At 26.7% G+C, this 23206-nt stretch overlaps 1 protein-coding gene across 1 annotated transcript; it reads left to right on the top strand.

Annotated features, from left to right (window-relative positions):
• The first annotated feature begins 9708 nt into the window (after positions 1–9708).
• On the top strand, positions 9709–14165 carry LOC145938606 (fatty acyl-CoA reductase wat). Its single transcript, XM_083042360.1, has 8 exons — positions 9709–10177; positions 10588–10681; positions 10763–11008; positions 11100–11245; positions 11904–12206; positions 13095–13379; positions 13457–13714; positions 13791–14165. The coding sequence occupies exons 1-8, from the start codon at positions 10014–10016 to the stop codon at positions 13885–13887; spliced, it is 1593 nt and encodes a 530-aa protein (XP_082898486.1). The 5' UTR covers positions 9709–10013; the 3' UTR covers positions 13888–14165.
• Positions 14166–23206: the final 9041 nt, after the last annotated feature.

The following is a 23206-nucleotide window of genomic DNA, read 5'->3' as shown; positions in this document are numbered from 1 at the left end:
ACTTGTCAAGCAAACAATAAGATTAAAATAACTATGTATATGTACATGTATCAAAGTATTTTAAGATCTTTTTTAAATAAACGCAAAGTAATTTAAAAGTCTTATTAAGCTGATTTACTTTGCCATTATATTTGACAATGATTTGTGCATGCTATTATATTTGACAGTGATTTGTGCAAGGACCAAAAACCGGTCGTCCTTATACAATAATTATTACCCCTACAATTGGCGATCAAAAAATTCTAAAGACGTACTCTTTCATTTTTCTTCTCTCTTCATAAGAAAGTCTATAATAAAGCCAAGACTGCATTTTGACTTTTACATTAAGACGCATTAGTTTCTTTAACAAAGCGCGAACATTTTCACGGAGTTATTTCGCGCGGTCAAAAAATCAGTCGCAATAGAAAAAAAAAAAAAAATATTAGTTTACAATAGTGATCGTGAATATCACTGATTAAAGTACACATCTAAATATGCATATTGAAAAAAAAATGTGAAAAGCATTATTTGACATGTACATACGAATGTCGTATTATACTTTTTTCATAAACAATGATTTATTATATCTTTTCCAGTAAATGAGAGCTTGGCTTGACAAAAAGAGAATGAGGGATATAATAATGGATGAGATTATCTTGCTGCTTTTTTTTTTAATTACGATTCATGCAATCATGTTTAGCTGACTGTATATTATATTTCCTTTATAAATAAAATGTTGTAGTTATATGTATACACACACACACACACACACACACACAAACACACACACACACACACAGGGTGTCTAGTAATTAACTAATCAACAGAAAGGTGGTGGTAGATTTGGTCAAACTGAAAAGAAAAGTACTGTACCATTTTGCTAAACTCGCAATAATTATTGCGTTATTAATTAAAATATCTGAGCAAATGAGCACGTGACAAATGGTAAGACGGGATCGGTAAGCATGAAAAATGGCTTATTTGTTTTGTCTTGTCTCTTAGTAACATTGCTCACCGTTCGCTGCATGACTCCACCTCTCGTTCAGATAATGCTTCTATTACTAAGAGACGTAAACAAGTAAGTCATTTTACATGCCTACCGATTCCGGCCTACCGCTTTCCACCTGCTCATTCGCTTAGATATTTTAATTAATAACACAATAATTATTGCGAATTTAGCAAAATGTACAGGACTTTTCTTTTCAGTTTGACCCAATCTACCACCACCTTTCGATATATATATATATATATATATATATATATATATATATATATATACACACACACACCTATAACCAGAACATTTTATTAATAAATTATAATTTAGTTAATTTTTATTATATATATGTATATATATATATATATATATATATATATAACCAGATTTTGTGTATATATATAACTACAACATTTTATTTATAAAGGCAACATAATATACAACTAGCTAAACATGATTGCATAAGTCATAATTAAAAAAAAAAAAAAAAACAGCAAGATAATCTCATCCATCATTATATCCATCATATTATAAATGTAACATGCTTACATAGTGCAAAAGTAGTTACGTCAGCGGTTACGAAGAGATCGAAATTTAACAGATCTTCCGTTTCAGATATCAGCAAACGATATAACTGAATTTCTTTTACATTAAAGTAAATATTATTTCTCTTCATAATTATTAATATAAAATGCCAAAATCTAATTTAATTATTGAATTTTTATAATAATTAAAAATAAATATATAAATGTTTATTATCTTGTACGTGTGATATAAATATATTTTAGGTAATACATTAAATAAAAATTTATAAATTTTAAAAATCACTGTAGATAGAGCTGTACATAGATTAAGATAAGCAAATTTCTTTAGTTACATCCATAGTTCTATTACAGTTGCTACGTCATAGTGTATCAATTATGTATTTTTTATGTATTTTAAAGTGTGTAAATGGCATAAAGAATAATTCTACAAGTAATACTGCGTTTGCGCACGTGTTTTGGTATTAAAAGCTTAAGACAAATTGCTAGTTTAATCGGCTATTGTGGCCACTTTATAATGCATTACGATCGATTGCAGGTGCATTGCTCGTAATAAAACAAATAGTAGCCAACTACTTCTTTTGGTCTGTACCATAATTTGATTGTCCAACTTGCACGTGTCTCACTTGAGAAGCACTATTTCTTTATGATACAATATTACATGAGAATATAGAATTAATTTTTTTTGTTGATCTATATGCCAATAAAAATGCATACTGCTTATACATATAATTTATGTTAATCTTATGTTATATTATATTATGTTAATCTCTTAAAATTAAAATTTTTGCTGCAAATTACAAAGGGCAAAGTTAATAAATTATTATTTATAATAATGAAATGCTAAAACAATCTATTTAGATGTGCAAAATAAATGCAACAAAAAAGAAGATACAAAAAACATCAGAATGCAAGACTAATAGTCGGATTCATCAATCTTTCTTTAGAAAGATGACATCTTTTCAATATTTAAATGATGTTTGCTAATATTGATTATACCTGTAACTTTTGCAATGTCCTGCGATACTTTTCTAAGAAAATTCTAAATCATTCAACATCAATGTTAGGAAGACTTTCCGAGAATTATAGTGAATTCACACACACGTGACATTAAACGATTGAAAAAGTAGTAAAATACATTTTATCTTTATTTTGAACACGTCATTATTTTCCCTTCTTATATTACATAGTTTCATTTATTTAATTTTATTTTTACACATAGATAGATTTGACGGTAATGCATTTAAAACTTTGTATCGCAAAGGACGCAAAAAATCGAGAGAGAAAGAGAACGTTTTTCTCAATTATACTCCGCAATGTTAAATGTTCTTTTTATATTTTATGTTTATATTTTATGTTAATATATATTATTACTATATATGTGATTATATCAATACAATTATCAAATTTATAAATTTTAAACAAGTTAAACATTATGTATTTATTTTCTCTTCAAATTCACACATTGCGAGATATTTCATTGTTCAAAATTTTCAAATGTTTAAATCTCAATATTAAAGTAGATAAGAATATAAAGATCATTATAAAATACATGCTGCGTGATAGATACATTCAAATTTACTTTTAACTAGCAAGCAAATATCGTCTAGAAATAATTTCAGATAGAAGAAGTTTTTATTGTGTATTAAAAGATAACTTTTTCTTGTCTTATACAATTGATAATAAAATAATAAAATATTTATCTTCTACAAAAAAGGAGCATTTCTGCTGTGATGCAAATTAATTTCTGAGCATAATGTCGTTTGGAGACGACACGTTTGCAGTTTGCATGCTCTTTGAACTTCTATTCTAGGAATACGAGAAAGCTACGTGGTTAATCAAATAATTCTTTTTCTTTATTTTTACCATATATACCATGTAACACAATGTAGAAAAAATAAAGACTCAACATTCTATGTATCTAACATTCCAATAAATAAAATTGATAACTGTACTAACAATTTGTATATATTTAATACTATATTTAATATGACAATTAATGCATTTTAAATATATTTGCAAATTTTTAATTTTTTCTTTATTAATAATACAAATAAAATTTCCCTTTATATTACAAAGTTTATAGTAGAAAGATCGACTATTAAAGAATCATTCGAAACACAATGTAAATTTTGAATAGTTTCTGAAAATTAATTCTGAATAAATTTCGTATTTATTAGATTTTTTGCAGTGTTGCAATAATAAAATATTTGATTATTATCAAATTGATAACATCTTTAATTGTACAGAAGTCAATTACAATATCAATGTTATATTATATAAAAAAATAAAAGTAAGAGGGAATAAATCTGGAAAAGATTACGAATAACAATAAATTAATTAATTGGATTTATAAATCAACAGATTATTTACTTGCTTTTATATGTTTTGTTTTTAATTATATTGAAACATTTGCATATTAAACTTTGCAATAGACTATATAAAATAAGAGATAAATTTTACATTAAAATTTTTTTCAAAATGTATGGATACAATTTTGTATTTGACAAATATGATAAAGATAATAAAATTTTGCTCAAAATAAACAAATAAAATTAATTAATAGATATATACTTTTAAAAATTAATTTTAGAAAGCTTTATTTTTTACTTTTACTGTTTTTTTCATTATTATATATTTTTTAAAAAACATTTTAGAACTGATGTGTAGTAATGAAATGCATGTAAAATCTGTATACAAGTAGCGCACTCTTTCATTAATGATCCTGAAACAGCTTACAGCAGATAAGTATGATATCGCTGAAGCAAAACGCAAGAACGGCACTTTATCAATGATCGAAAAATCAGGAAAGTTTATTTGTATCCTTTAGAATACAGTTACTTAAACAAAAGTATAAATAGTGCTACATTCTACATCAAGATTTGTATTTATTCATATATTTTTGTAGCTCACACTAGGCAATTTGTTAAAATAGTCTATTTTTTTATTGTGTTTTTTATATTATAAATTTACACATATTTACAAATTTATATATCTGTTCTCTAAATATATAAAATATAATAATGCAAATAGAATAATATATATAATTGAACAGAATCCTATCGCGTGCCTGTTTAAAGTAGATATCCCCAAATATATTAAGCCTACATGCAATGTGTAGTCGCATGCCTGCTTAAAGCAGATACACCCTAATTCATCGAACGCATATGTAGCCGCGTGTCAGCTTAAAGCAGATATGCGCGAATACATCGAGCGCACGAATACTTTGTAGCCGCATTGCTTGCTTAAAGTAGATATCCCAAAATTGATGGAGCATACAGACATTATGTAGCCATATGCTTAAATAGCTCTGTTTATTTTACTTTATAAAATGTAACATAATACAGAATTTTATATATATATATATATATATATATATATAATTACTAATTACTATAAAAAAATATATAATGCACAAGATATATTACAAATAATATTATAAAATATCATACACACACAAGGAATAATGCAAAATTTAATACAAGGCATATAATTAAAAATAAGAGATAAAAAACATCTTACTTACATTACATTAAAATTTCCGAAATGCCTATAAATACAAAATTTATTACAAATTTTCAGACCAAACATGACTGATAAACGATGATTAATTACGAGATATTTTTTATCAATAATGAGACACAAATATGAATCTTATTATAAACTATAACACAAGCATAATTGCGATCGTAAAATCATTAACACATTTATGTTCTCAATTGTAAGAGAGTGTATAAAATTTTGACACATTTTGTTTTAAAGAAAATTCCTAAATAAAATATTCAATGACACGAAATTAAGCAAACTTTGATGTAAGCCAATGATTACATCAGACGATTACATAAATCGCAATTTAAAAATATATCTGACGTAAATTGACGATAGCTGTAATATTTATATCGCGATATGTGTAATTTCTATAAAAATCGGAACACAACGCTTAATATAATTAATATCAGTTTATAACACAATAAAAATGTTTCAGTGGATATTTGAAGCGCTTTTCATAATTGCATTTATAATTATATATGAGAAATAACGTATTTATGAAAACATTTATAAAATTGAACAATATAGAATCTTGATTTATTTCCAAATGCCGATTGTATGCAAATTCCACGATTGAAAATAAGACAAACACTATTTTGAAGACAATTAGCTACACAGAAATTATGAAAAAAATCTTAAACTTTCAAATATCGTTAGCTCTATTGACATGTTCAATGGAGGATAACTGGCTCAAGGATTATATTCGATCAAAGTCCTCCGTCCAATGTCGGATGGAGAGAAAAACAATTTAAAAGTGAAAAGAAACCTACTCTGCTTCTACATCAGGTTCTACAGAAACCTGTATACGCGCGAGAGAAAATTAAGCGAAAAAAAATTCCAAGGTCTCGCTGTGTAGGAGAGAACGAATTTGGAATTTTTCAAACTGTTCCAGAATAACAGTGATTTCAGCATCGACTCAATGACAGTTATTGTCATCATTTTCATTATACGAGATGAAAACTATTCGCGCGAAAAAAAAACATGTTTGTCCGCTATTAAGAAATATCTCTCTTTATTAAAAAATTAATAACGATTTTATGAATTTAGTTTTAATCTAATTTTATGAAAATCTAGTTACAAATGAGTCTATATAAAAATAATAAAATATATCTATCTTTATTGTAATTTGTGTTAAAAATGAGCAATTATAAAATATAAATATAATATATCTCGAGTATGTTCGAAACAAATCAAACCCGATAATAGCAAAATTTCAAAAAAAATTACGCTTTTACTTTAATATAGTAAACATTTTTTAATTTTTTTTTATTTTCTTATGTGTATTTTTTTAAATATATTATTAAAAAAATTATTTAATATATTTTCTTATATAATTCGAACTAGGAAAACTGTCATACAATAAACTTCCGCTTTGAAAATAGATTAGCGTCTCATATATATAAATATATTAACAACGTGGCTTATATAACGTATTTTTTTAAATAAGATATGTAAGTTAATAAAAAAATTAATTAGCACTGTTAATAATTAAAACTTTTTTGAAAATAAAAGAGCGCGTTTAAAAATATGTAAAATCTAAATTATAACAATGCCAAAAATAATATTTTAAGAAATTATATATACATATATTAAATTATGCAAGCATTTTTAAATATAGATTAATTATTTATGATTGATAGTATCACTAATTGTCACACTTATTGTTATGTTAGATTCAGCAATTCGATTATTTTACTTCTCTATTCGAATTATATTTAGATCGTCTAAAAGTCGAACGATAAATAATTGGATAAAATATATAAGTCATCAATACATGTATCTTAAAAATAATTTTGAGTTAAAAAAATTTAACATATGGATGTTAGCTTCGAAGAGATCGTTAAAACATCGAAGAAAAAATTTGATAGATGGAGTAGTTTTGGACATTTCATGGTCATCTTTGTTTTTATAAACAGGATCTATTACTTTTTTTACTATATGATAGAGCATGGCGAGAAGAATTCATTCATACCATATGTTGTAATGTTTTATTAACAAATTTTTAACTCGATAAAATTAATTCGACTTACAAATTAAACTTCAGCAAATCCTAGTTGTCCTGTACGGTATTCTTATCACCTATGTATACAGTTGAAAAATTTGTGTTAAATTTAACAAATATCACCTGTCCCAAACGGTCCACAGAAATTTTTGTGTTAATTTAACATAATACGGATATGTTAAATGGTGACACGAATATTGTGTTAATATTTTAACATAAAATAAATGCAAACTTCAAATAAACTTAAAATAAATTTTGTGTAAAATTAACATAGTTTTAATGTAAAAATTAACTAAAAAAATTGTTGATTTTACATTTTATCGCCCCCACTTATATTATAAAGTAAAATTAACATTTTTTTCTGTAAATTTTAACAGATAAATCTTGTCACTAATAATACGGAACATATTTATTGTGTAAAATTAAAAATAGATATACATTGTGTTATTTTTACACTTTTTTTTAGTTGTTTTAATAATTTAACATTTGAGTCCAATTAACATAACGGCAATATGTTAAATTAACACATGAATGTGTTAAATATTTAACACAAAAATTTTAACGGGGACCGTTTTTAACAAGAAAACACAAATTTTCCAACTGTGTATAACTTACATAACACAAATGAAAGTAAATAAGCAATCTTAATGTAAGGTCTATCTCAATGTAAAGTTCTTCGAGTCAATCAGTAGATCGATACCATTTGGCGAAATGGCAAATTATTGTCCATTAGAAATAATGGATATTATTTTTGTGCTTGAACAATGTCACTACTTTGCAAAAGGTTTTTGTGCTTCAGCCAACGACACCTGAAGATATGAAGGAATGAATTACTGATACATTTCAAAGTATCATTCTCGAAATGCTTGTGTCCGTTCAAGATAAGAAACGGATAAATAAATGTATCAATGTTCAGAACAATGTATTCAAACATTTGCCAGTTTGACAATAAAATGGTTTGTTACTGATTAACTCACGAGGAACATCACATTGAAATAGACTTGTTTATTTACTTTCTTTTGTGTCATGAAAGTCATACATAGGTGATAAGAATAGCGTAGAGAACAAATAGAATTCGCTGAAATTTAATTTGAAATCCGAATTAATTTTATCGAGTTACTTAAAAAATTTTTATCGAGTTATTAAAAAATAAAATTATTTACGACATATGGTATGAATAAATTCGTTTCGCCACGCTCCTTTATCATACAATAAAAAAAGTACTAGATTCCGTTTAAAAAAATAAAGATGACCATGAAATCTCCAAAACTATACCTATCGAATTTTTAATGATCCTTTTGAAGTCCTTGAACACTTATGTTAAATTTTGTTACCTCAAAGTCATTTCAAAGATATGTTAACTTATAGATTAAAATAGGTCACCTGTTGTATATATGGATGTATATATATACACACGCGCGCGCGTGGAATATTAAATTATATAAGCATTTTAAAATATAGATTAATTATTTATTAACGATTGATGTATCACGAAGCTGATCGTTGTTTATTATTCTATTCTATTGTGTATTCTCAATTTACATTAGGTATATTTAAATTTTAAATCGTTGAAAAGTCGAAATATATAATGATTATAGCATATTATTTTCTCCGATACTTGTTACAATCGCATTTCGAATTTAACAATATGCAAAGCGTCTTACATTACTTAACGTTTTATAACATTTTAGGCTGAATATTTTCTGCGTCTTCTTACATTTCAAATTAAATTTCGATGATTCGAACTAGGTCATATAAAATCTAACATTTATTTAAGCAATATAATTTATCTGTAGATCACAAAACTTGTGTAAATTAATTAATTAAATATTATTTTACGCTAAATTTACTATAATTTGTTATATTTTGAATAAATATAGTCTGTTTATTTTTATCGCAAACACAAGTTAAACCGGTTGGGTCAAGCGAGTTTAATTCAGCGCATACAATTTTTATTATTGCGTCTCATGCTTTATTTAATATGTGTTTGTGAATCACGGTGAAAGGTATAATGACATGACGAAACATTTATGTATACATGCGCGTACGTGCGTGCGTGTTGTGCGTGCGTGCGTGCGTATGCGGATGTATGTATATTTATACACAAGCAACTGTATAAAATATAAAAAAATTAAAGTAAATAAAATTAAAGAATAAATAAGTAAATTTATTCTTTATTTATTCTAATTTAATTTTTTTATATTTTATATAGTTGCTTTTACATAAAAACGCATTTTGAAATATTAATTGATATATTAAAAGAAGATTCATTATATATAAAAATAGTTGAATAACTATTACTAATAAAAATGTTTTATGCAAGATGTAAAATACTTTTAATCATGCATTTTTAATTTAAATTAAATTAAATATATATTTCAGATGAAAAAATCCAAATCACAAGACATATGTGCGTGTGTGTATAAAATTTTTTGCTTAGTCATAGTAATGGTAATGACATTAAAATACGATAGCCAATGTAGTTTTCTTCTCGGTATCCTTCTCTTAAATAAGCATTCTCCTCTCTTACGTTCAGTATACATTTATTCAATGTTAAAGAATTAATGTCTCCCTTCCTTTTGACTTTCAATCACCTTTTTATACTCCCGCTTGTTTTATCTCACCGTCAGTAGAAACGCAATTGTCGTCGCAACGAGATAGCCTATCGTTACTTTGTTATAAATAAGTAATTAATATTTATCGATTTTTTTTTATGGCTATATCTCAAGGAAAAGCTTTTTAGATATTTTTTGAAACATTTTGAAAGAAGTATGCCTATTCATTGCAAAAATTAGAGTTGATAAAAAATTATACAACTCATATCAGTTTGTTAAAATAGTGATCAAGTATCGTGCCAATTATATTATTGGAAATTGTGAATATTTATTCTGACTTTGTAAGAGTTAGAATTACAAAAATTAATAAAGATTCTTGCTACAACAAAATGGCACAAAGAAAAACGTACGTTGAAGAAATGTTGGATATGTCGGATCTTCCGAACACTAACAATTATCAAAGTGAAATCCCTCAATTCTTCGCGGGGTGTAATGTTCTTATAACAGGTGCTTCCGGTTTTCTTGGTATACTTATAATAGAAAAATTATTGCGGTAAGTATTCTTTTTTTAATATATAAAAATCTTCAGTACAAATAATGTGTAAAATTATTTATTAAGACATAAACGTAACATATAAAATAATTCTTCGAGAGGCATTTTAAAATAATTTTTCTTTCAATGTATATAAAAAAAATAACACATTACTAGAATCACATAATTCTCTATTATTAATTACACTATACAGTAATTACATTATATATTCTGATTTTAGTAAATTAAAACTCGATCTACAAACAGATTTTTCCAAAATATAATTTTTTTAGATAAAACTCTAATATAATAATGTTTAATACAATATAATCGTTATGATAATAATAAATTAAAAATATAATTCTAAATCACGTGATATACATATTTGTTGAAAATTTTATTTAAATCGAAAAAAATCATCCCTATAATAGATGCTGTCCAGATATAGAGAAGATGTATGTATTAATGAGAGCAAAGAAAGAAAAATCACCAGAACAGCGGTTCAAAGAGCATTTCAACAGTCCTGTAATATAAAAAAAAATATACATATATTAAATAAAAAAGATACACACTATATGTAATTTTTTTTATATTGTAAATTTTTAGGTTTATGATAAACTAAAAGAAGAACAGCCCAATTTTAGCTCTAAAGTAATAATGATAGAAGCTGATATAGGCAGATTAGATCTCGGATTGTCACCGGAAAATCGAAAACGTATTTTAGATACAAATATAATTTTCCACGGAGCAGCAACTGTACGATTTAACGAATCCATTCGACTCGCAGTCAATATAAACGTGAGAGGAACGAAACAATTTCTTCTCCTTGCGAAAGAAATGCCAGATTTCAAAGTACACATATATATATACAAAAATTTATTTTACTCGAGATTCATTTTTATGATTACAAAAATGCGACTTTGATTACATACTTATTTTGCAGGCATTTGTTTATATATCTACCGCATTTTCTCATTGCATAAACCAATTCATTGAAGAAAAGTTTTATCCTCCGCCTATTGAAACGGATAAAATTTTAACATTACTTGATATTTTGGACGATAAACAGATGGAACAATTAACGCCGACGTAAGTGTTCTTTTAAAAAACATTACAAAATTTAAAAAGTTATGCAAAGTCAAATGTTATGCAATACGTTTACTCAGCAAATCTTTTATTACATTACCAAACATAACAATGCGCGTAAATTGTTCCTAATTCTCTTTCTTTTCTTCTCTCTTTTTCTCTCTTATGTATACTAAATTTTCTAATATATATTTAAAAACTTAAGTTATTAATATAAATATATTATACTTTTTATCTAATTTTGTTTTTTGAAAATCCAAAGAATTTTTAATGTACATTTACTTATCGAAATTTTGCTCCTATTTTTAATCTCTCTTTTTTTCTCATATTTATGAATTTTTAAGAATTCTGAGAGATTTAATTTATATATAAATTGTATTTTACTTTGTGGCTCAAAGTTTCTTAAATATATAAGAAGCAGAGCATTTGACAAAACTATATTATTTAAGTAATTTCAAAAGAGAAGGATAATTTATTTAAAATATAAAAATAGATGTTAAAATATTGAATATTGTGTGAGATCAAAAATGTTGTAGAAGAAAAATTACGATTTAGGCTTCTTATTTACCTACTCATAACTTGTGTTCGAATAAATATTTTTTACCTTTTAATCTTTATCTTTTATTATATACATTGATCGAATGTACATATGTATGCACAGATTAATAGGTAAATGGCCGAATACATATGCTTATACAAAAGCAATTGCTGAAGATGCTGTGCGGCAATATAGTATTGGAATTCCGGTGTGCATTGTACGCCCATCAATTATAATATCAACAGCAAAGGAACCGATACCAGGTTGGATTAATAATGTATATGGAGCGGCGGGCGTAGTCATGGGCGTTGCTATGGGTTTATTACGTACTTTACATTGTCCACCTGAAAATGTAGCAGAATTAGTGCCTGCCGATTACGTCATTTCTCACCTCATCGTCGCGAGTTGGGACATTGCTAAAAGAAAGTAAGTTTATATTACCAAACATATATTTTTCTTCAGATACTTTATATATGTATAAAATTAATTTGTATTATTTGATTTTATTGATGTAGACATTATATATACATACCTTACACACACACACACACACACATATATATATATATATATACACACACACACAACACACAGTAAAATTGAACAAGTCTCACATATTAAGAAGACGTTTTTTATTTCTATTGTTTTTTCTATTATCTACACTTTTTTTTTAGTTTTTAGTAAATACGCATATTAGGGGACTCACCCTAACAACCTTGATCTTGACATACATATGTTGCCAAGATCATGACCCTGAATAACATCTAAGAGATTTTAGCCGTCGGTCAGGGCTTATTAAAAAGTTATTAACAATATATTACGATAAGAACAAATATTAAACCCGAATTTCTCCGTGCATAATTTTATATTAATTATATATTTAAGTAAATGCGCAGGCGGGGAAGGAACTCTGTCCCTCTTCCTACATCCTTCGCCCCCCAAAAAAACTAAATCAAATCTAATTTTTATTTAAAATATAGAAATTGGTTTGGGTCAGATTTTTTTTTCTTTGATGCATATTTAGTTGTATACCTAGTTTTGATTTTTTGTGTCTTAACAAAAATATCAAGAAATTGATTTTTGTCCTAACAAAAATGTCAAGGAACCAAAGAGAATTGAAAATCTAGGACTTATATAAATTTGAAAAATTTATGCGGTCCCTTTCTCTTTCTCTTTCTCTCTTTTCGAATCTCTTATTGTATAATTTTTAATTTTACTGTATAACAAAAAATAAGACTAAAACGAGCACTATAGCTCATAATTTTATTACCTGTAAATTTATTATACATATATATCATATATTTTTCGTTATAGGAATACTTTATTAAGCATCGAAAACGCGAATCCAGAAATACCAGAAACTGAAAGAGTGCCAATTTACAATTATGTGTCAATATGTCAAAATCCTATCACTTGGGGAAGATTTTTAAACTTGAATAAGAATTATGGCATGCAAGCAGTGAGCACACACGTTGTATGGTATTATATGCTCGTGTTAAACAGATACAAGTTCATGCATGATGTTTGCGTGATATTCTTACATTTAATACCTGCTATCATAGGCGATATGCTGCTCTTTCTAATCGGTCGAAAACCTATGTAAGAATTTCATCGATTTCACCTAGGGCATAATGAAGAATTCCCGCAAAAAACTCTACAGATTTTACACTTTACAGGCTACGAGAGGCTTATAAGAAGATAAATAAATTTAGCTCCGCGATATCGTACTTTTCGTCGCAACAATGGCGATTCTGCAATGACGCTGTTATACAACTTTGGGAACGCACGAATCTAGCTGATCGTAAAATATTTGACTTCAACATTGATAATTTGGACTGGGAATCATATCTCAAACATATGATTCCTGGTATGCGCGTATATTTAATTAATGATCCAATGGAGACTCTAGAACAAGGACGAGTAAAATATAGAAAGTGAGTATTACTTCTGTGTGAATTTTTATTGTAACTTTTATCTCGCAAAACATATAATGAATTTTCTTTTTTTTAGGCTGAAAATTGCTCATTATACAATAATAACTGTTCTCTCAATTTTGCTAATATGGGGCCTTCTAAGCTTAATAATTCGTATAATATCATTATTTTAATTTGTAAAATTTTATTTTTTGTTAAGTTGGAATTTTAATGATAAAAATAAATTACAATTGCAAAAAAAGAATATGGAATAGTTGCAATTAAATGCTTGTGTTTACGTCTTTTATAATTCTTGTTGACCTTGTTGTTCTTCGAGAAAAAGATTAATGTACGCACGTATTCTTTTTTACTCCTATACGTGTAATTGCTATGTACTTAAGAAAAAACGTCCTTCATATTGTTTTTCATTAGAATAAAAAATACAAATTTACATATGTAGTTTACTGAACCAAAAAAAGTTTTATAAAAAGTCAAACTATTATATTTTTATTAAACATTACAATGTTATACTATTTAACTGTAATAATTGTTCTCTTTCAATGAGTACTTGATTTCATATTAATTGCCATAACTTTGTTTTTTCTATTATTCATGTGTAAGTATTTTAATACTAATTGCTCATTTCTCTCTAGAAACTTACTATATAATTACAACATATTATATACAAATAAAGAGAAAAAAAAAGAAAAATAAATAAATAAAAGTAAATTATTCTATCTTATTTTATTATATTATATAATATTTTGTTAATAATATTTCTTGAATGTATAAAAAATGCTACATACTATGTTATTTGTGAATGTAAAAGAAACGCTACTCAATACAAACTATACACATTGATAGCGGAATAGATTTTTATTTAATATTATATTATGCAATATTAAATTAAAACAAAAATATCGATTTAATGTATATTTATAACGTTATTGACCATATTTTTTTTCCTTATAAAAACCTGACATTATCACTTTTTATGAAATTACATGTTCATGGAATTATGATATTTAGTAACAGACTGATGTCGAATCGATTTACAGATTTATATAATTAGATGGAAAAGCGTATAAAGTTGATGTATAAAGTTGATGTATCATGTTACGTATATCTTGAATAATAATGAGATTTGCGGTATTTCTCTTCCTCTTTCTTTCTCAATTTCTCTTTACAAAAAATTTGTATTTAAACATTAAAAATCAGTAACATTCAAATATATTATATAATAATTAATTAAAAACTAATGCATTGTGTCAACTTTCTACGAAATTTGACATTTTTTAAGCATCGGCCTTTGTTGGTATATTTATTTTATAATATTTATATATATAAAAAATTATACTATTTATATACTACTTTTTAATACCACTTTTTATATACTACTTTTTAAATATTATATATAAAAAAGAGAATATATAATATATAAATATATATATATTTCTGGATTTTATTATACATTATATATATATTATACATTAATTTATATAACATTTGTGTTTTTATGTTAAGATTAAAAAAATATACCTATTCAAAATTATGATATTTGTGATATAATTTTATGAATATTATATTTCATTACATACTGTGTTTGATTGACACTCTTGTCATGATAATAACAAAATATTTTTGAATAAAAAATTAAAAAAAAAAAAAAAAAAAATAATTATGCAAATTATAATTTTTTTAGTCTAAATATTATTAAGTTATTATCTTTTTTGTTAGTAGGCTTTATTGAATGACTTCTCAGTTTTTTCTGATAAAGTAATTCTATAATAGCAACATACCTATAGGTATGTAGGATGCCAAAGGTGAGAAACCCATTGACTTTGAAAAACATTATTACCATTAATTATCAATGAATCACAATTTATGTCATAACAAATTATACTATGCAAATGCTATTCCTACAATATTTTTACAATCAATAACACATTATGTCATGTGTATGCACAATTAATAATACACTATGGTACGATGTAATGTGAAACTATCGTTGTAATGCTTTGTGGAAAAATATGCAGCGTATAAATCATATCTGCACATAAAGCAGGTAATTTCAGTAGTCTATCCTGTTTTCTTGAATCTTTTTTTCTCATTTAAAACGTGTGTGTGTGTGTGTGTGTGCGTGTGTGTGTGTGTGTGATTGAAATAATTACTATATAGAAGATATTTATTTGAGAATATATATATATTTTTAATTACATAAAGCACATTAATTTTAACAGTTCGAATATTAAATTAAATAAAATTGAATATGCGATATATTCTGACAATAAGTGTATAACTCACTATCAATCTAGAGAATAAAAAATTCAGAAAAAATCTGTTATAAAATTGTATAAAACTTTTGTGTGTGTGTGTGTGTGTAATTCTTGTTTAAATTATTGCTTCTAAAGTATATTTTTATGACTTATTTCTATTTTTTTATTTGGTCTAATAATTGTGAATAATTAGAAATAAATAATTTTGTATGTATTAAGGAAAGATGTTTAGATATTAATATAAATAGCTTTTCTTAAAATTTTTAAATAAAAAGCATTTTCCAGCAAAATAATAATTTTATTAAATTATATTTATATTATCATTCCATTTATTATTCACAATCAGATACATAAAGTTTAGCAAGTTGCCTTTAGAGTGCGTTATTTGCTATTTAGCGATACAAGGTATGAATGATAGTACATTCTTGGTTAATAAAAGAAGTAGTAGTTAATAATAAAATACAAGAATCTGAGATTATTTATATATATATATATATATATATATATATATATATATATATATACACACATATATAATAGCAAAAAATATTGCCAAGTAACAATGTGTAATATACCTGCAGCTAATAAATTACCGACTACTCGTAACAATCATTAGCAATATTGATTAATAATGTTAGCAATATTAAGAAGAATTCAAGCTGCAAAATTATAAAATCTGAATAAAATCTAGTTGCATGTTTTTGTTTCAGAAATCAAAATTGATTTGTATATAATAATAAAGTTCTCGCACAAAACAAAGATATTAAGAAATTTAAAACAAGATATTAAAATATTTTTTTAAACATACACACTATTCTAACTTTTACATGTTATTACTATGATTAATAATCGTTTTTGCGTCATCTTATTTATAATTTAAATGAAACAGTAAGTTATTAATAATACGAAACAAGTTTGTTTCAAGTACTTGAAACATACAATCTTGAACCTTTAAACTAATCTAATCATTAAAATAATGATAAAAAAATACTTAACGATTAATAATGACAAAATTAGAATATTTATTATTTGATAGGCAGCTATATTTAATGCAGATTTCTTTCTTTATTAATTTGTATTGGCATATCTCAAAGGAATTATGTAGTCTTCTTAGCAGAAATAGATGGCAGCATGAGAATAGAATTCGCTTTTAATGCTACGATATTCTTTGAAAATACTCCCACAATATTATATAATATTTTATAGTTTATAAATACTGTATTCATTCATGTTCTTATTAAACTAAGCAAACATTTGTAAGTTTTCGTTATATAATTATTATATATGTATTGTATTGTAGTATTTGAAAATATTATTTTCATATTTTTTTATCATATAATCTTTATCTTTCATTTATTATTCAAATTTTAAGTGTAAAGAAAAATTTAATTCATAAACATACAGACAAAATAATACGTATATTTCATACTACAAATTGACTGTTATTTCTCAATTCTAATCACGGTAGCAAACGATAAATTTACATATTCACTGTTATATAAAATTTAATATTAATAGAAGGTTAACAAGAAGTAAAAGAACAATCAAAATTAATTTTGATATATTAATTTTCTTTCATCATATGTCTAAAAAATGTATGCTGTATCTGAAAATGAAATAGCATGTCGATTCGAGAAAAGTTCACATTTGATAGAAGTAGTCACGTGTGCATTTCATGAAAAACCTCTTAAAATTTCACGAATTGTTATCGAGTCGTTTAACGTTGTTTAGCATGTTACGCGAGTCGTCCACTTATGGTAATTTCAGCAACGCTCTCGTATCATCACGCGGGAATAACAAGATTGGAATTTGCGACAATGGTGCAAAAATTCCCTTACTTATTTATTACATTCGGTCCATTCACGAATTGATGTGTCACGATCGCACATTTGCATCACTTCAGGCGATCCGCGCATAATGCACTTTGCATGACAACCGCTAGTTTATGGACATTCTCACGCATTTAATGGATTCACGCTGCGTTACAGGAATGTTGTTCTGCAAGAAATAGATGCTGAGACTTCAATTTATATTGATTGTGAGATTTTAGGATTCTGAGGCCGCAACTCTCGAAATTTGACGCCTGCTAGAATTTTGATGTGAATTTGAATTTAATAAACTTGATATTTTCAGATTTTTGAATTTTAAATATATATGATTTTTATAATTTATATGTAAGATATTATTCTGACTGTGTGAATTTTAATGATTAAATAATATCTCGAGTTGAAAAGCTTGATACCGAAAAAAATGATCTGATGCATCTTTAAGCAAGCGAAAAAGAAATTAGGCCGTGATAATTAACAATACATATTTCTCGCGAAAGAGGACAAGAAAGGAATGGAATATGCGCGCGGTGATATTTAGTCGGTCATACTTCGAGTTTCTTGATACGGTAATTATCGGAGATAGTTTCCTAAAGAATTTTTCGGATCATAAGGGAGATACAATTCGCACGTGGGTGTCTTTGTCTTCGGCTAGCAACGGCGAAGCGTCCGTTTCTCAAAGGCGTGGCCATTGATTCGTCTACATCTCGGTCACACACATCATAAAGAAAAAGAAAAGAAATGCCGGATTGATCTCACTCTGAAGTATTCGAATAGCAACACCCACATCCGTGGCCTGAGGCAATCCATCGGCAGATTCTCTGTGTCCCGCGATCGACAATTCTCTCCGTTCACGTTGCTTTGTATAATCGTCTTTATGTTCCACACCATGTATACATATATCATACATTCACGGCAAGTTTCATTAATATTGTTCAACAGTAATTTTAAAAAATTCTCTGTCCTTTTATCTTTAAATTATGACAGAGAATCGGCCAAGCTGCGATTTGAATTAACTCGTCTGTCAGTTATGAATGTATTTTTTTCATTAGTATTACGTAAACATATAATTTTATATTATTCGATTTAATTCTAGTGTAGTGTATTACACACACACACACACTTACATCATCTCTCACGCGATTTAAATAAAACAATGGAAAAGAAAACGTCACGGCACGAATAATCACGCTATCGTATCGTTTAACTTTCTTGTGTAAGTTGTTAACGAATGGGCAATGTTCAATCAAGTACCTTCAAGGAAATTTTAATTGAAACGTTTCGATTTCTTATAGTTAACAAATTAGCACCGGCTGTAAAAACTTTTATAAAACAGTTGCCAAAGCTAAAATCATATAGTGATGCTGTCATAAAGATGCCGCAATGCGTCTAAAATTTTATTAAATAAATATTTATATTTTTCCAAATAAATTAGATCAATGATCAAAATCGTTAATAGATAACACAGATTAACGATTTCAAAATCAATTTTAATGATTTGTTAAATTCTTCGTTATAATTCTTATTTTTCTTGTTTTATAAATAAATTATATTTTTAATACGTCTCTCTCTCCCTCCCACCCTCTCACTCATTCTCTTTTTTTATTTATTTCTATATTATCAATAAAAGCTTCATGTTCGACAAGAATTAACAGAATTGCATACAAAATTTTTCATCTTGGATTTAAATTTATATTTATAATTTACATAATTTTGAAATATTCATAATATATACATAATTTAAGAATTTATCATATTTAGAATAAAGAATCGCGAATGAATTATTTTTTAAATATTTTTAATCTTTATTTATTCAAGTACTGATTGCTTTAAAATTCATCATATTATTTTATTGCTATATATATATATATATATATATATATATATATATATATATATATATATATATAGATTAGAAACACTAATCAATATACCATATTTTAGTATTAAATCATATCATACAATAATTGTTATTAATGTTTGTTAATTATTGTCATTATTATTAATCAAATAACGAAGTTTTAATTTAATTAGTGCGTGTAGATGTGTAAAATTATTAATACAGTTAATATTAATATATTAATACAGTTTTACGAAACATTTAGAAAATCATATGATCTAGTCGAAAATGCTAAAATTCTGAATTGTACATGATAAAACGAAGAAAAAAAGTGAAAACCGCATAGCTCTACCTGTTATAGTTTCCGAGATATCGATTTATTTCACTTTTTCCACTTTTACGTCGGGCCAGAAATTTTTCTATGTTCCGACGAATAAAAATTTTTTTAAAGTTTTTATAGTTTTGTTGACAATTTTGGGTAGCACCTCACGAGTTTTACCAATAACTATTAATGCTCGAAGCGCTAAAATTGATATATAAAAAGTTATCGCAAATTTTCGTATGACAGGTCGACTTTAAATTTCTGGCCTGACGTAAAAGTGGAAAAAGTGAAATAAATCGATATCTCGGAAACTATAATAGATAGAGCCATGCGGTTTCCACGTCTTTTCCAGTTCTATCAATAACTATTAATGCTCCAAGCCTGATTATCAGAACTGTTAAAAAATTTTTATTCATCGAAATAAAAACTTTTTAAAGGTTCTGATAATCAGGCTTCGAGCATTAATTGTTATTGATAGTTATTGATTAAAATTTAATAATACATTTATAATGTATTATCGAATAAACATTATAAATTATAAAACATTCGTAATATAAATTTATCGTAAAAGTATGAATTCAAATAATGAATTGTGTGTTCAATAGTTTCAATAATTTAGTGACGAAAAATCGACATTACTCTTTTTTCACTACTCCGAGATTGAGCAATTATTTTTATAAATTTCATATTATAAAAAAAATAATACACTGGACAATTTAATAAAAGATTTGGCTTATCACAACCAGAAAGAAATACTGATATACATATATTCGAGATAAAATCGATAACAAAATAAAAAAAGTATAAATAGCATTTAATTGTGTTATTCAAATAATGATGCATACATCATTTTATCGTTAACGATAAAAAGATAATAACAAAATTTCGAATAATCTATTCAATAAAATTCGGTTTTTTTAATAATAATAACTTCATCTGCAAATTATATATATTAATATATATATATAATTATAGTTCTTCATTAGAAAAAGAAGAATCTCTAATTTGCGAATGATAGATATATTAAAAAATAGATAGGTATATTAAAAAATTACGATCACGGATTTATTTCTTACAAAAATTATCGCAAGTGTTGCAAGTTATCATGAACTAGAACATTTGACGATTTCGTCTTTTTCGGTAGGTAAAATGATCTTTCGATAACTAACAATAAGATAAATATTTTCTAGATTGATAATAAATTCTAAAATTATACACAAACTTCATATTTAATTGAAGCAAACTTCGATTTCAATCAATTATGTTATACTTTAATTATATTATAAAAAGTACGCATTTTTAAGCGGAAAGAAAATAGAAATCAAATTTGATTATAAAATGCTTAAAATCATTTTAAAAATTTAACAAATTCATTTTTAATTAATTATTAATTACCTAAAAATTACTTTAAAAACCAAATTATTAAATAAAAATATTGTTCTATCTTAAATTTGATTGAATTGAGGTTTGAAACTTTCTTAGAGAGCATTTTTGGAGATTTTATCTTCTAGATAACTCTTTTATCCGAAATTATTGTTTTACTTTTAAATTTTCAGTATATATTTAAATATTGTATTATGTTTTTGCGAATTTTTCGGGGTCAAACAGAAATTATTTTGTTTCTAGAGTGAGGCATTTCATAATAACACAATATTTGTATATTTTAATATATAACAGAAATAATCGCCAGAAAGTTTTAATCGTGTTCATGAATATGTAAATGTACATGAACAAAAAAAACTAAAATATTTAACACTTTTATTTGCTTGTGATATATATTTTTTAGTTTTTTTTAAATTATGAATTTCATTGTTTTAATGAAAAAGTTAACATATAATTTCATAAATCTTTTTTTATATAAAGTTAACATATAATTTCTTAACTCTTTTTTCGGAACTTCGCTCTAATTAATTTCTGGCGATTAATCTACATGTACAGATAATGTTATACATATATATGTATACATACAATACACTCACCGATGCAGTGCGGAGCTCTATAATACAACGCGTTGATCTATAACATATAAAAAACACCAATTATATATATATACAAAATAAAAATTTAAACAATTTATATAAATTTTATATATATATATATGTATATACATATACGTATATATAACTATACAAATTATATATGAATTATATATTTATTTATATTTTTATATAATTTATTTATATATTTATATAATTATATAAATTTCTTTTAATTATAATCTGCTTACCGCATGGTTATTCCGCCGTTGCCCGATGCCATCCTGGGCCTCCTCCTCGTAGAAGCTTCGAAGCACTTGCACTCGCGTTCCTTTTTTTCGTTCACGACGAGCGGCGACGCCCGGATTTTAACTATCACAATCTTCGACGCGTTTCGGTAAAACGCGAGAAACGCGAGAGCTTATTCGCGCACGACCGATGCTCCATTTTCGCGTCGCCGCTTTTTTCAAGGCCAACTTCTCGCAGGGCCTCATCGAACGACGACGGCGACTTCCCCGCGACGCACTCAGGAGTCGCCGATATTCCCGAATTTGCGCTATATTTATATATACAACACTTCCGAACACTATCTAGAATGCTGCCTTCTAATACACTTTTGAATTGTTCGTGATCAACGGTCGCTCGCTCAACGATCGCCGGGCCACGAAAGTACGAGTATTAATTAGTGTGTTTACGCCGTTAATTATCGTATAAATCCGATCGCGTCGCGTGTACCGACATCACGATCGCGATCGCACGCGCCAAATTGATCTCGTCGGCCGTGAATATCGCGTAACGGTTCGTTTATTACTGGTGCCGGTGAGTGCCAGTTTCGGGACGCGCAACACGTCGCGACAAGATGGCCGAGTTGGAATGGAGGGGATCGCCCGGGCCGAGCTCGCACGTACGCCTTACCCCCTCCCCTCTTGACGTCATCCCGCGACTTTGATCTTGGCGTATTGCGTCTCGAAATTGCCACGAGAAAACGAACACGTTACGCGAGATTTCCGGCCGACGAGATCAATATTGCACGTGCGATCGCGATCACGATGTCGGTCCACGCGACGCGATCGGATTAGTACTCTGCGTTGATACCACTGCTTAATACTCGTACATTCGTGGCCCGGCGATCGTTGAGAGAGCGACCGTTGATCACGAACAATTCAAAAGTGCACTAGAAGACATCATTCTAGATTGTGTTCGGGAGTGTTGTATATATAAAATATAGCGAAAATTCGGGAATATCGAGTACTCTGCGTTGATACCACTGCTT

The sequence above is a fragment of the Prenolepis imparis genome, unplaced genomic scaffold (assembly GCF_030444845.1).
Source record: "Prenolepis imparis isolate NDT839.2.m4 unplaced genomic scaffold, iyPreImpa1.0 SCAF_7, whole genome shotgun sequence".
In the NCBI taxonomy this organism is placed as follows: domain Eukaryota; kingdom Metazoa; phylum Arthropoda; class Insecta; order Hymenoptera; family Formicidae; genus Prenolepis; species Prenolepis imparis.
This window is presented reverse-complemented; position numbering and strand designations above follow the sequence as displayed.

Coding starts and splice junctions, on each gene's coding strand:
- LOC145938606 (XM_083042360.1), top strand. CDS start 10,014: ATGGCACAAAGAAAAACGTACGTTGAAGAAATGTTGGATATGTCGGAT. Junction 12,207..13,094: donor TGGGACATTGCTAAAAGAAA/GTAAGTTTATAT, acceptor TTTTCGTTATAG/GAATACTTTATTAAGCATCG. Junction 13,380..13,456: donor CTAATCGGTCGAAAACCTAT/GTAAGAATTTCA, acceptor TACACTTTACAG/GCTACGAGAGGCTTATAAGA.